We start from the raw sequence: 12,357 nt of genomic DNA, 5'->3' as shown, positions 1-12,357 counted from the left end.
AAGCTGAAAAATATACGTAAGAATCAAGGGGACAGAAAACATTTCCCATTTCTTGAATTACATACAATCCCTCCCCTAATTCTATTGTCAACTTATTGCATTTTTCTTCATGTCAAAACCAAATTTAAATGTACCACTATCAAGATCACAGCTTCTGTAAATATCACTGCTGTTCCATTACAGTAATACAACATTGTCAGTAGAAAAAGCACTCCAAAATAAAAATGACATTCAGCATGCTCCCACATTTGGACAAGACGTGCTTGTACTGTGGTGTTCTATTTTCCAGAGGATCAGGATATAGGAGATCCTAACAGGAAGAAAAAAGAGATAGGGCTCTTCTAACCAGGTAAGGAGTAATTAAGAGAAGAGTTTCTAAAAATCTTATCAAAGATGGAAAACTCACATATACGGCAATTAGTAAAATGCAGTTTCCTTTCACATGTTTACTGTTATGCAAGAACACATGCAAAAGTTTCCAAACAGAACAGAAGCACAGAGAGGAATAGTATTGTAATCACCAGCTAACTCACATTAATGTCTCTCTCATGGATCTCATCAACAATAACATGACTAATGCCACGGATCCCAGCCTCCACCTTTCTCAGAAGAACACCTTAAACAGATATAGCAGTTAAATGTTCCTGTAGGTAACAGCTCAGTCTTCCCCCTGCCCCGCCTCATTTCATCAAGAACAGTCTCACTGGTTTAAAAATCAAGAAGTGTGCAGGCTGCCCAGCACCTTTTACAGCCCCATCTCCAATTGCCATGCTTTCATCTGTACAAGTGATGGGAACGGTATAAAGTATTACTATTACAAAGACTCTTTCTTCTTTCCCACCCAATACTGCTTCTACCTTTTAAGGACAATCAATACACGGCAATTTTATCTCTTCAGGATATTATTTCTACATGGTATTAGACTTGTATTATCATACTTCTGAACAACTATCTTAATCTTTCTCTGCGCAACAGTATGTCAGCAAACTTACTCTTCCCCCCCCCCCCAAAAAAAAAATTGTTAGTCTTTTAAACAGATTTGCTAAAAATTTTTTAAGGTAACCATGTTTCTGCTTTTGCTGCTAACTCAAAAAATTCAGACCCATAATTAATAAGCTCCAAATGTAAACAAAGCAGTACAGACCTACAGTGCAGAACATCACACTGGCATGTGGTCGAGGAAGCACAGATTCAAATCGCACACTATATCCACAGCTTTGCCCAGGTTGTTCTCCTCTCTCATATGACACACGCTCTGCTACAGAAACTGCACTAATCCTTCGAGGCTGAGGGATGAAAAAGTTTTCTGTAACTTAATGATGAAGTTTTGCAAGTTTATCAGAACATCACTAAACCCAAGAAAGTAAATTATAAAAGCTATAGGTCTCCTGTCCTAAGATTTCTTTACAGAGTAGTCATTAAACAGTAGTATCTATAAGAGGAGGCTTTTTTCCTCTGAAATGGTTAATTCTACACATAAAATTACAGAGGAGGAATATAAGGATACATGGGAACCACCAGCTGGCATTTGCCAAATATTTCCTCTCAGTCTGCCAAAAAGTTTTCACCTGGGCAAGGTACAAGCCAGATTATCCCAACTGTAGATACATGAAAGAGTAACGCTCCAAATGAAAATACACATGATGTCGAGCCTTCTCCTACTTGTATTACTGAGGAGATACTGTCATGAACAATGTCCCGTAATAATAATCAGACTTCTCAACACATCCCAATAGGTGATTTCTAGCATGCGATCCAAAACTTAAGTGATTGCATTTGTAACATGTTCCTCACCTGTGTCACTACTATATTGCACTCTGCAGCTCTGTTGGTTTTGATGTATTCATCCAGGATGTACTGTGGAACTTGTGTGGTTTTGCCACAACCAGTGGCACCACGAATTACAACAACAGAATTGTGACATATTGCATCCAGAATTTCACTTTCAAAATTCTTCACTGGTAAAGTCTGTCTCTCTTGTTGGATCTGGAAAAAAATCCAGCATATTTCCAAAAATCTCCAAAAATCAACCTATTCTGCTCCACATACGTACTTTGTCTCACTCTTCTACAGAGGTTTCGCTTACACAAAGGAAAAACTGCATAAGGAGAAAATACAAACTATGATTTGTTCTACACAGTGCAACATATTCCCATATCCATTCCAGCATAACACTCAGTAATTCTGAAAACTTGGTGCATAGTACTACTGAAATCCAGTCTTACACAGTTTGTATAACACTTTCAACCTCTTTTGAAAAAGAAAAAGACTAGCGCAAGTGTGCCATGTCACAGGAACTGCACTTACCCTTTGTAATTCTTGATCCTGCTCCAAACGGTACATGAAATCACTTTTTAAATCCATGCTTATTTGCTCTGGAGTCAGCTGAGAAGACAAGATATTTTTCAGAGGCTTTTTGACCCCTCTGCTTATCTTTATAACTTCAATATAAAATCAGTCACACCAACATAATGATTCCAAATATCAGTAAAGGATCATTTCCTACATAACTCCCTGAAATCAGTTATGCTTATGAGCTATTTTATTTCATTCATTCCAGGGTGTTAAAATTAAATGGCCATCCTCAAAGAAGTTCCTCAGAAAGATCCAAAATACTGAAAAAGAATGATTGTTCAAATTTAAATAATTTAACTGCTTGAGAAATACACTCTATTCAGCAGTAAGCCAATGAGATACTTAGATGATCATTCAGACAGGAGTTTTTAATGTAAGGAATGAAATAATGTAAGCACATAACCACCCACAGAACAGTAGCTGAAAAGGGAAAAGTGAGCAGAGAGGGAAATTTATCAGGTATCTCTTGTATTTCCACTAAGAAAGAATTCTAAAGCAATTCAAATTTGTACTAAAGGGCCAATTGTTTTACTGAAAATAAGTTAGCTGCACCACGACTAACACACAGAAATCCTAATGAGATCTGAAGCCAGCTCAATCTGCAATGCTTGTACATATGTGTTTTCAGCAGCAACACTCAAATTTACATCAGTTCCATATTTTTTAAATCAATATATAGTGATTGATGTTAATTTAATGTAATTTATGGAAAACACTACAGTCAAAAGAAGTATTAAATTATTATTTTGGTCATAAGTACTCTGGTTCCCTGTTGTAGGAAACTGAAGTTCCTGCCTTGAGTCTTTTCTGAACAGGTTACACCAGTGGCGAAATTATGACTCTGAACTTGGCAACCTAGTATTTCTTCCCTTATTTCTCATTTTGTCACGCCACATTGCTGCTTTTCATTTGTTCTGTGTTGAATGGGACTAGAAATGACAAAAAAAGAAAGCAGGCTGATTGTGTAGTGACCCCGGCTTGGAGCAGTTTCTTCTCCCAGAAAAGAAAGTCCTAGCATGGAAATATGGGAAAGAGAGGCTAGCGAATTATAAATGACATGCCCATAATCTTACCTTGTACATTCAATTAGAACATTGTATAGGCTGCACAATAGCAGGCAAAAAGTGAAACAAAGCAAAAAATTGGGACATCCAAGACACTGCTGCTCAAGACCCTAACAAAACATGAAGTAAATACAAAGAACTCCTACCAATGAAAAGACTCCCTTCCTCCAAGTCAAGAAGGGAAGAAATTTTATCAGTGGACTGTATTCTCCTTTGGAATAGATCATACTTTAAATCCTGGGGCATTTAAAGCATTTAAAAGTTCCAGAAGTATGGGGAAAACAAACAACAAATCAATTTTTTAAGCTATCTTACATTTGCCAGAGGACCTTCATCGATATTGCAGCCAGTCCAAGGGTTCCAGTTGCAGTGAGGTGGTGACCATGGAACAACTCCCATATGACTTTGTCTTTGCGATGGTTCAAAATGTGCCAACTTTCCAACATTAATCAGAACTGGATTACTGGCATCTTCAGGCTATAAATCCAAAAGCAAAGTGGGCAAAGAAAGATAAATGTATTAAATGAGCAGGCCTGATGTTAAATAATGGAGTATCTGAACCACACACTCACCAAAGGCACAATCTCCAGAGACAGTTCCCGTACAGTCTTTTGCAGCTGATTTTCTAAGTCAGAAGACAGCAACACCTCATAGGGTTCCACCTGTTAAATGTTTAAAAACTACATGTTGATATACACAAAAAGACAGACAATGGAAGCAAGAACTGCAGGCTACCAGAAAGTATATTGAACCATCAAATAGTTCCTAGTGAAACAAGGCCAAAGACTACCACCAGTTCAAAATTCACATTCTTGAAACATTTTGCTGACTTTTCATCCAACAAGGATGTGTAGAATTTTTTTAAATATCTAAGTTTAATTTCAGAGGGAAACATTCCCAAACTTGTAACTGAATACCAAAAGAAATGCTAATGTGCCAGAGAATGAAACTAAATGGCCGAGAATTGCATGTAGCATAAACAGAAATCTTTAAGCTTCTAGAAAATTTATACTGAAAAAAACACTTGTTACAAACCCTATTTCATTTAATAGGCTATAAAACTAGTTTACTGCTGCATTCACGTATACACAAAGTTATATTTCTGATCCAAATCACTGGCCAGACCAGAAATAGTTGCTGTTCTAAAGAATCAAAATTATTATTAACTTGTAAGCTGTCAAATATTGAGAGCAAACTCTAACTCACTCATGTTTATATAAGAGAGTGCTTGTATTATTAAAATGAAAGCAACAATTTCTGAACCTTCTACCAAACTCACCGATTCTGCTTCTTTTTTCTTTGTCTGTCCAGAATAAGGTTCTATGACACCAAGATGGTAGAGCTGTCTAACCAAGGAAAGGGCACAGGACTGTGCTGCCAGCTTTTTGTTTGATCCATGCTCACGACTGAAAATCCCTGCAGCACACAAAGTTCAGAGCTGTAGTAGCTAATGAGTTAAACAGCTTCCACAAAAGATACTACTCTGAAATGGGCTTTCCAATTGGTCACACAGGCTAGGTTTCATGGAAGGAGTATCAAATCTTGATAAATCCAGAGTTCTAACATAAAATCCAACCAGGCCCCTTGATCAGCTGACTCACACTAGCTGTGTAATGTTACTTACTGACTTCCTGGGGAACTCCTGTAAAGTCTTCTCTGCATTCAGTGTCTAAGGAAGTATGATTATCCTACACCACTCAGCAACATCATACAAATTTCACAGGAAGCTCTGCATAAATGGGTATGGTATGGACAGCATGCCCATTGCCTGGGAACATATTAGACACCTGCGTTTCTCAGATATGTGAAGAACAAGTAATTAAGACCAAAAAAAACCCTACCATATCTCACAAGCATTTCTTTGTGCTGAAAAAAAAGATTAGTGGAAGCACGTAATGGACATGCAGTAGAACGCAACAAGCACAGCACACAAGATTTCACGTCAGGAAACAAACATGAACCTTCACCTCTGGAAGTGGCTCCAACACATACCTATAAAAGTCTGTACCGACGAGTATGACCTACTCCTCTGTACCAACACCCATCTCTTGCTAAGATAAAAAAATAAATAGAACACTTACTTCTGCCCAGCTGCTTCACATAAATGTTCATTTCTGCAATAAAGCTCCTGTAAGAGAAAAGAAAGAACACAAAGGTACAATTATCAATAGCTGACACTGGCGCTGCAAAAAGATCCACTCTTCCCAATTTTTCTAGGCAAAGGTCTCTGTGTCCTCAGTCAGAAACTCTCAATTCATCAATGGGCAAGGTAAAATGTTATTGCTTTTAGTCTCTTTAACCCCAAGTTAGTAGGTAACAGGCTTGCCATCAATAGAACCAGTAGATCTGGTTAAGAAGAGTCCTGCAAATGCCACCATTCAGCATTGAAATTTAAAGCCACATTATTATGAAATATGCTCCGAGTTGTCCAAGGCAACAATTATAAAGCAGATAGCATGTTAATGTAACAGAGGATAAAGGAAAACAAAGTTCCATGTTCTTAAGAATCACAAACCAAAGTGTGTATTTGCACAGGTTGAAAATTAAAGCCGAATTCTTGTAAGACAGGATTTAAACTGGCAAATGTGATTCAAGATGTATGACTGGGCTTTATCAGACTGACATCCTCTTTGAAAACTATGCCTTGGTACTTCCACAGCTGCTGCAGGCAGAGCCTTGCATCTGTGTCCTTCATTTATTGCTGTAAACAGACAAAAAAGGTTAAGTGAGGGATTTAAATTTCAAGTTAGAACTCCTTCCTGTACTACCAGTGAACTGACCTTCATGCACAGTGGCTTCATGGGTCGAAGGCCACTGGCTTTCAGGGACACAACAGCCAACTAAGGCACCGATGACAGTATGTTTCTCAGCCAGGCCTATAGTCAGCATTCAATCTCATTCTCCTCCACCTAAGGGGAGAACAGCAACACCAGAAATCAGTTCACAGCAGAAACCCATGTGATTGTTTAGCACAGCCTCAGGAGCCCGTGTGTGAACACGCATATGTCTTGGGTGTCGCTCGCTGCTACCATCTTCAGCAGGAACACAAGGAGGCAAAGGTATCCCACACTACTGATGGAATCCCAAAAGAGAAAAGCCATATCCCGTCCCTTAATATTTAGTTCATACTTTGTGTAGTAGGAAAGCCATGTTTACCTTTACAATTTATAACCCCCATAGTAATTAAAACAAAGTTTCCAAATCCAAATTTTCCAGCTATTACTAAGTTCTTACACTGCGTGACTATAATTAATTGACAACAAAAATACATTTCTCCTTTAAAAAACTCTGAGAGCAAGGCTGACATTTCTGTTATAAACACCATTACTTTAAAAAAAAAAAAAAGATTGGTAAGATACATGGCAACTGGTATTTCTTAAAATAAAACAAAACAAAACAAAACAACCCAAACTATAGTACTGTCCTCAAAACTCCAAAAACATCTGAAATTATTCCTGTCCTGTTCTATATACCAAAGGGATTAAATCCAATAGTTTGCCCTCTCTCAATGAATGCTAGAACACATTAGGATTTTTCATGCCTATCCAATCCACTGCAGCAGATAGTTACTTCCCCCTTCTGCCATTCCATCCAAGGCAATTCATACAAACTTTCCTGGATGTAGTAAACAGGAAACCCTGAACTGCTCTGCAGAAGAACAGTAAGCAGGCTGAGAAACATACTGTCATCTACGGCCACCTCATTCTACTCAAGATTATATACATTTAAATACATGGGGTCTAATGCTTTTACCTGCAGAAGGCATAACAAAATGAGCTGCACAAATAATCTGCAAGTTAGAGAATAAACGAAGTGCTCAAGAACTACACCTGCAAAAAGCATATTTTAAGTTCCTAGTACTGTACAAACTATTTTTTATATCACTCATTTAAGGGAAAGAAATGTCCTTGCTTGACAACATAAGTGACTTGAGAATAGGTTTTAAATGAGAATTTAGAACTTTCTGACACCAATACACATATTTTAGATGTTCTAAATGCTTGTAAGACTCAACAACAAAAGAATACTAGAAGTCCTGCAAGTGAGACTCTCATGGAAGACTGTAATAAGAAAATTCACTTGTCTTTCTAAAAATAATAACTCTCATAAAACACAAGTTTATATAATGCAAAAAAAAACCCCCAAACCCAACAAGAATCCAGCAGCAGCAGCATGCCATTGTTTCTGACCACAAAACATAATTATATCTCACAAGAAATAATACAATGTCCTGAAGTTTTGATGATTTGTAAAGACTACTCCAAATGGGTAAAAAAAATAAAAACTGTCAATTCTTTATGCACAATCTGTTATGCGTTATTTTCATCTGGGAGAAGCACATGCAAATTTTCTGATGGAATGGGCAGAAACTCAAAAAAGAGAAATATCCAGCTGGTTTCAACTGAAATTTAAGACCCTCAAAACTCCTTTGGGAAGATTCTGCCAAACTAATTTTTCCAGCAAAGATTCTGCTGCCAAAAAAGTTAACTATAAGAAAAATATAAATAAAATGTCCTTAAAGCACATTTCTACACAAGTAATGTAAGCATATTTAAGATTTACTCAAAATGTACAAAGGCAACTACAGTCATACAATCACCGCAAGCAATTGAGCATTCTTTCCATTCAAACCAACACCTCAACAGTTAGCTAGAGCACAGCAATCATTCTAAAAGCTGCACATCCACAAAAAACATCAGACAGAAATTTTTTCAATCACTCAGATCTCAGCACCAAGGCTCATCACCCCCATTTCAAGATTTAGGGATGTTGTTGGTCCTGGTAAAGAATACTGCTTTCTCAAATGACACTACGGAACACTGCAAATAAGTGTGATTAGCCACTGTCACCCAAATAATTTCTAACCCTTCATACACAGAAGGTGACTAAAACTACCAAACCTGTTGTGATCAGGCCCCATTTCGGTGTATTTATATTCTTCCTGAATCTTCTCCTTTTGGAAAAACTGGTTCAGACGTGCCTTGGCATTTTCCAAGGTCCAACTCCCATGAAGATCAGCATTTAAGTCCACTTCTGACTCTGAGGTCTAATATTGAAAAAAAAAAAAGTATCATTTACTAGTTTTTAACAGATTTCAGTTTTAAACATTCTTACAACAAATCTTTAAAATAACTTGTCTAGATGCTATAAAATAATTAAGACATTACAGAAAATGCTAAAAAGTTCTCAGTATTTCCTTATTTTCACAACAAAATGTCTATACAAACAATTAGATATTACAGTATCGAGACTGATTTATTTTGTTTTTAGCTTAAACAAGTTACCTTTGTTAAAGTCACCAAGTAAATCTGCAGCTTAAGTTAAAACCAACAGCAAAATATCATGAAAGCCGCAAGCTTGATTACAAATGCTACTAACAAATTAAAGGGAGTGAAAGATACCTATTTAAGAACTAAAGGAGAATTCCATAGAATGACTTACTGGCTGCACTTCTTGCTCCTCTTTCCTTGAATAATAATCTTTCAAATTTGCACCCCGGTCCCACTGAGCTCCACGACTGCCACTGTTTCCAGGTGCTGCACCTGGGCCATTGCCTACCACATGGAAAATAAAAACAACAAAAAACAAAGTAACTCCCCAAAAACACATTCTTAGCAATGGAGAGGTATTGCCTGGCAACCTCAACAGGACATGACCAGTCCCTCAGATCTCATGCAGTCATTCACACCTCTACCTTAAAACTACAATGACTTCTAACTGTCTTCTGTCTGCAGAATTATGTTATTTAGGAGAAAAAAACCCACCCAAATCTATATGCATATATTACATCCACATACATGCAAATGACACTTTTCACAGTCTTACCTATTTCAGCCTCTATAATCAAATGTGGAGGAAGAGGTCCACCCAAAGTAGAACTAGAACCAGAAACATCTGTAGCTGCTTCGTGTCCATCAGTGGTATCACCAGCTGCTGGCTAGGAGAGAGAATGAAGGGAAATATCAGCGCATTCATACAGAATAAGTCTTTTTACTACTTCGCTAGAAAACTGTTCGGGCAGTTTAAAGAGATCATGCATTATTATGCAATAGTTACCCCCAGTAATAACCTCCAACAGTAACACCCTTTCAAAAACTGAAAGGAATACAATTGCTGAACATTTGGCTTTTTGTGGGTGTTCTATAAAAGGTTTCCAACCAACTGACTTACTGAAGTTCAGCAATTATAATATGAACTGCTTCAGCACCCAGGGAAAAATAACAGATACTGGTCCCTATTGTATATCCAAGGGAACTCAAATATACTTTATGAACACAAACACACAAAAAAAGCCGTAAGAAAGCATTAACACCTTTAGGAAATGACAAAATTATGGTTAATCATTAAAACTTGAATTCTTCCTATTTTGAGAGGTGTATGTTTAGCTAACTGATCACACCACCTCTGCTTTATTCAAGGCACAGAACATGCTATCCCTGTTTAGGACCCAGCCATGCAGCACATTGCATTGCCATGAAACTAACTGGTCCATCAGAAACAACGTAGGTCCTGTCACCATTGGGCTTCAGCTAGGCTAACGAGGCAGGGACACTGCTTCCACTGATCAAACTATGTATCTTATACAGATATAGCCTTAATGAAGCACTAGAAAAACACTCTTCCCTCCCAGCGTATAACATGTAGCTTCATACTTTATTTACCGTTCTCTAAAATTGCTGTAAAGATAAGAGTTACCCTCCTCCTCAGCTTTTATGTGATAGTCTGCTGATACTTGCACGGTTCATAAAACATCATAAAAAGCAGTGATCCTGTTACACACACGAGGAGCTAAAGCAGAAAGCCTCTACAGTTTAAAAAATGCCAAATTTTCAATGTCTGGTTTGAGATGCCTGTGATATTTCTTACTTTATTTTTTTTTTAAGTACACGGTATTACGTATCATAACATGCATTTAAAACAATCCCCAGTGTCAGGTGTGAGTACACAGCACTTTTAAAGTCAGGCTGCAGCTTACAGGAATTCTGAATTCTCCCCAGCCTCACCAGTTATGCAGACCGACACGCAGCTGTTTTTACCAGATCACCCTACAACATTCACTGTATGTATTCCAGCTTTCCAGCACTGCAAGTAGAAGTCTTGCACATTTAGTCTTCTTCACTGCACACGGGTGCCAGACTGAACTCCAGGGATGAAATGCAACCAGATCCACAGCACTGCAATTAAAGATTAGCCTTTGGTAAGGAGAAAGAGCAGCTTACTCCAAAAGCAGGAATTTCTTCTCTTTTCATTTCATTCGTCCGAACCAAGTAATTGATAAAGTCTCGAGCAGCATTGCTCTGTGCATCTTTCTTGTTAGTGGAATTGCCCATGCCAATGTAGTTAAAGCCTTCCACTCGAACCTGCAAATAAAAATACAGATCTGTAGCATGTACAAGTGAAAGGGTTTTGAAAACCAGTAACACTGAAACACCAAGTTTCAGTTGCTAATAAGTACAGGAAAAATATTATTACTAGATATTGTTACATATCATTATACATATCTGTCTATATATACATATTTCTGTAGGTTTTGAATGTATACTTTATACCTATTAAAGAAAACACCCACAGTCCATTCTCAGAGAGCATGAGTGTTTCCCAAAACCTTGCTGAAGAAAATGAATTGGTGTAGGAAAGGACAGTGCCAACACACAGCAGCAAACTCTGGCCAGGTTCACGTTCCTCAGCCTTAATACCAAACTCTGAGACAGTAAGGACAGGAGCGAGCTTGTGTGTCCTCTACCGTAGCTCCATGTTATTACAGCTAGCAAGATGCAATGTATTTCATAAACTTCAAGCCAAGCTTTAGCGTAGCAATTTTATACCCTGCTCGCTTACCTGACAGGCTGCTGCAAAACTTGATCACAGGAAGTCTATTCAAAATTCAGACCAACCAGGTATTTTACACCTGCTTTTCTGCAACCACTGCCCCTCGTCTTAAACAGTTCTTGTCCTTCTTTTACATTTACAGTCAGTAACTATTTCATTTCAGCTTCACTTAGGTAGACCACTTACACATTTCTGATTTCCACTCTTCACTCTGCTGCCCATGCGAACAGCTTTTTACTATATTTCGTTGTTCTTTTAAAAAAAAAAAAAGTAAGCAGACTTGCATATAAAATTCCAGCTGGTCCCAACCAGAGTTTTGTACACCCCTAATGCCGGACTGCATTTGTCCATCAGTGCTGAATTGCACCAGCAGCCAACAACCATTTTCTCATGAAACAACACACTCCGCTAGTATTTTGCTTAACTGGTTCCAAACAATGAGCTTCTACTTTCAGCAGACTATCAATCTACCAGGACAATGGTATCACCAACAAAACAGTAACCATACTGGATTCACAACCATCGTACCACACTGTGAAAATTAGCAAAAGAGAATGTTTTAGTGAGACCTATCCTTTCATCTGTTAAGTTTCTATGGATCCTCACGGGGCATCAACATACAAAAACCATAACAACAACATAACTGTCTGTACAACCACTCCATCCGAGTAATGCTCAATCACAGTTATAATACCTTTAAAATTGGTTTAATATCACCGTGTTTCTCAGTTTTGTTACTGGTGCGGAAGATGAGTGGGGGAGGAAGGGTATAATGACAAATCCAAGGCATTTAGTGCAAATTTATGGCATCACTTACGAACTAACCCGTTCCGCACGTGGCCTCGCACTTAGCATCAGCTCCTTCTCAGAGCCGACCCGAATTCGGAGCTCTCTGCTGTCGCATCCCCAGTATCTGGAGCCAGGAACGGAGCCATATTATAGCAGCACAGAGGCTAGCAGCCCGCCCGACGTGAATTTTTAATGCACCTCAACGCAAGTTCAACAGAGGACCAAAGCTCTTCACGAAGGTGACACACAGCCCCCCTCGCCTGTGACAACTTTAACGGCAAAGAGGGGCCCACCCGCGGCGGAAACGCCCCCACCACCC

The 12,357-nt window shown here is 38.3% G+C and overlaps 1 protein-coding gene across 1 annotated transcript in view; it reads right to left on the bottom strand.

The window, feature by feature from the left end:
* The window catches only part of DHX9 (DEAH (Asp-Glu-Ala-His) box helicase 9), a 28,549-nt gene that overhangs the window by 15,478 nt on the left and 714 nt on the right, over positions 1 to 12,357 (bottom strand). Inside the window, exons 3-15 of the mRNA XM_010580727.1 lie at positions 12,075 to 12,162; positions 10,640 to 10,780; positions 9,246 to 9,357; positions 8,862 to 8,974; positions 8,321 to 8,466; positions 5,501 to 5,547; positions 4,699 to 4,835; positions 3,992 to 4,081; positions 3,735 to 3,896; positions 2,308 to 2,385; positions 1,795 to 1,986; positions 1,145 to 1,286; positions 534 to 616 (exon numbers count right to left, since the gene is read on the bottom strand). Coding sequence (XP_010579029.1) covers positions 534 to 616; positions 1,145 to 1,286; positions 1,795 to 1,986; positions 2,308 to 2,385; positions 3,735 to 3,896; positions 3,992 to 4,081; positions 4,699 to 4,835; positions 5,501 to 5,547; positions 8,321 to 8,466; positions 8,862 to 8,974; positions 9,246 to 9,357; positions 10,640 to 10,780; positions 12,075 to 12,162 — 1,531 coding nt within the window. The remainder of the gene's footprint in view (positions 1 to 533; positions 617 to 1,144; positions 1,287 to 1,794; positions 1,987 to 2,307; positions 2,386 to 3,734; positions 3,897 to 3,991; positions 4,082 to 4,698; positions 4,836 to 5,500; positions 5,548 to 8,320; positions 8,467 to 8,861; positions 8,975 to 9,245; positions 9,358 to 10,639; positions 10,781 to 12,074; positions 12,163 to 12,357) is intronic.

Source organism: Haliaeetus leucocephalus, unplaced genomic scaffold, assembly GCF_000737465.1.
Source record: "Haliaeetus leucocephalus isolate CR32 unplaced genomic scaffold, Haliaeetus_leucocephalus-4.0 Scaffold730, whole genome shotgun sequence".
Lineage (NCBI taxonomy): Eukaryota > Metazoa > Chordata > Aves > Accipitriformes > Accipitridae > Haliaeetus > Haliaeetus leucocephalus.
Note: the sequence above shows the minus strand (reverse complement) of the source record. Positions and strands in the feature narration are given on the sequence as shown.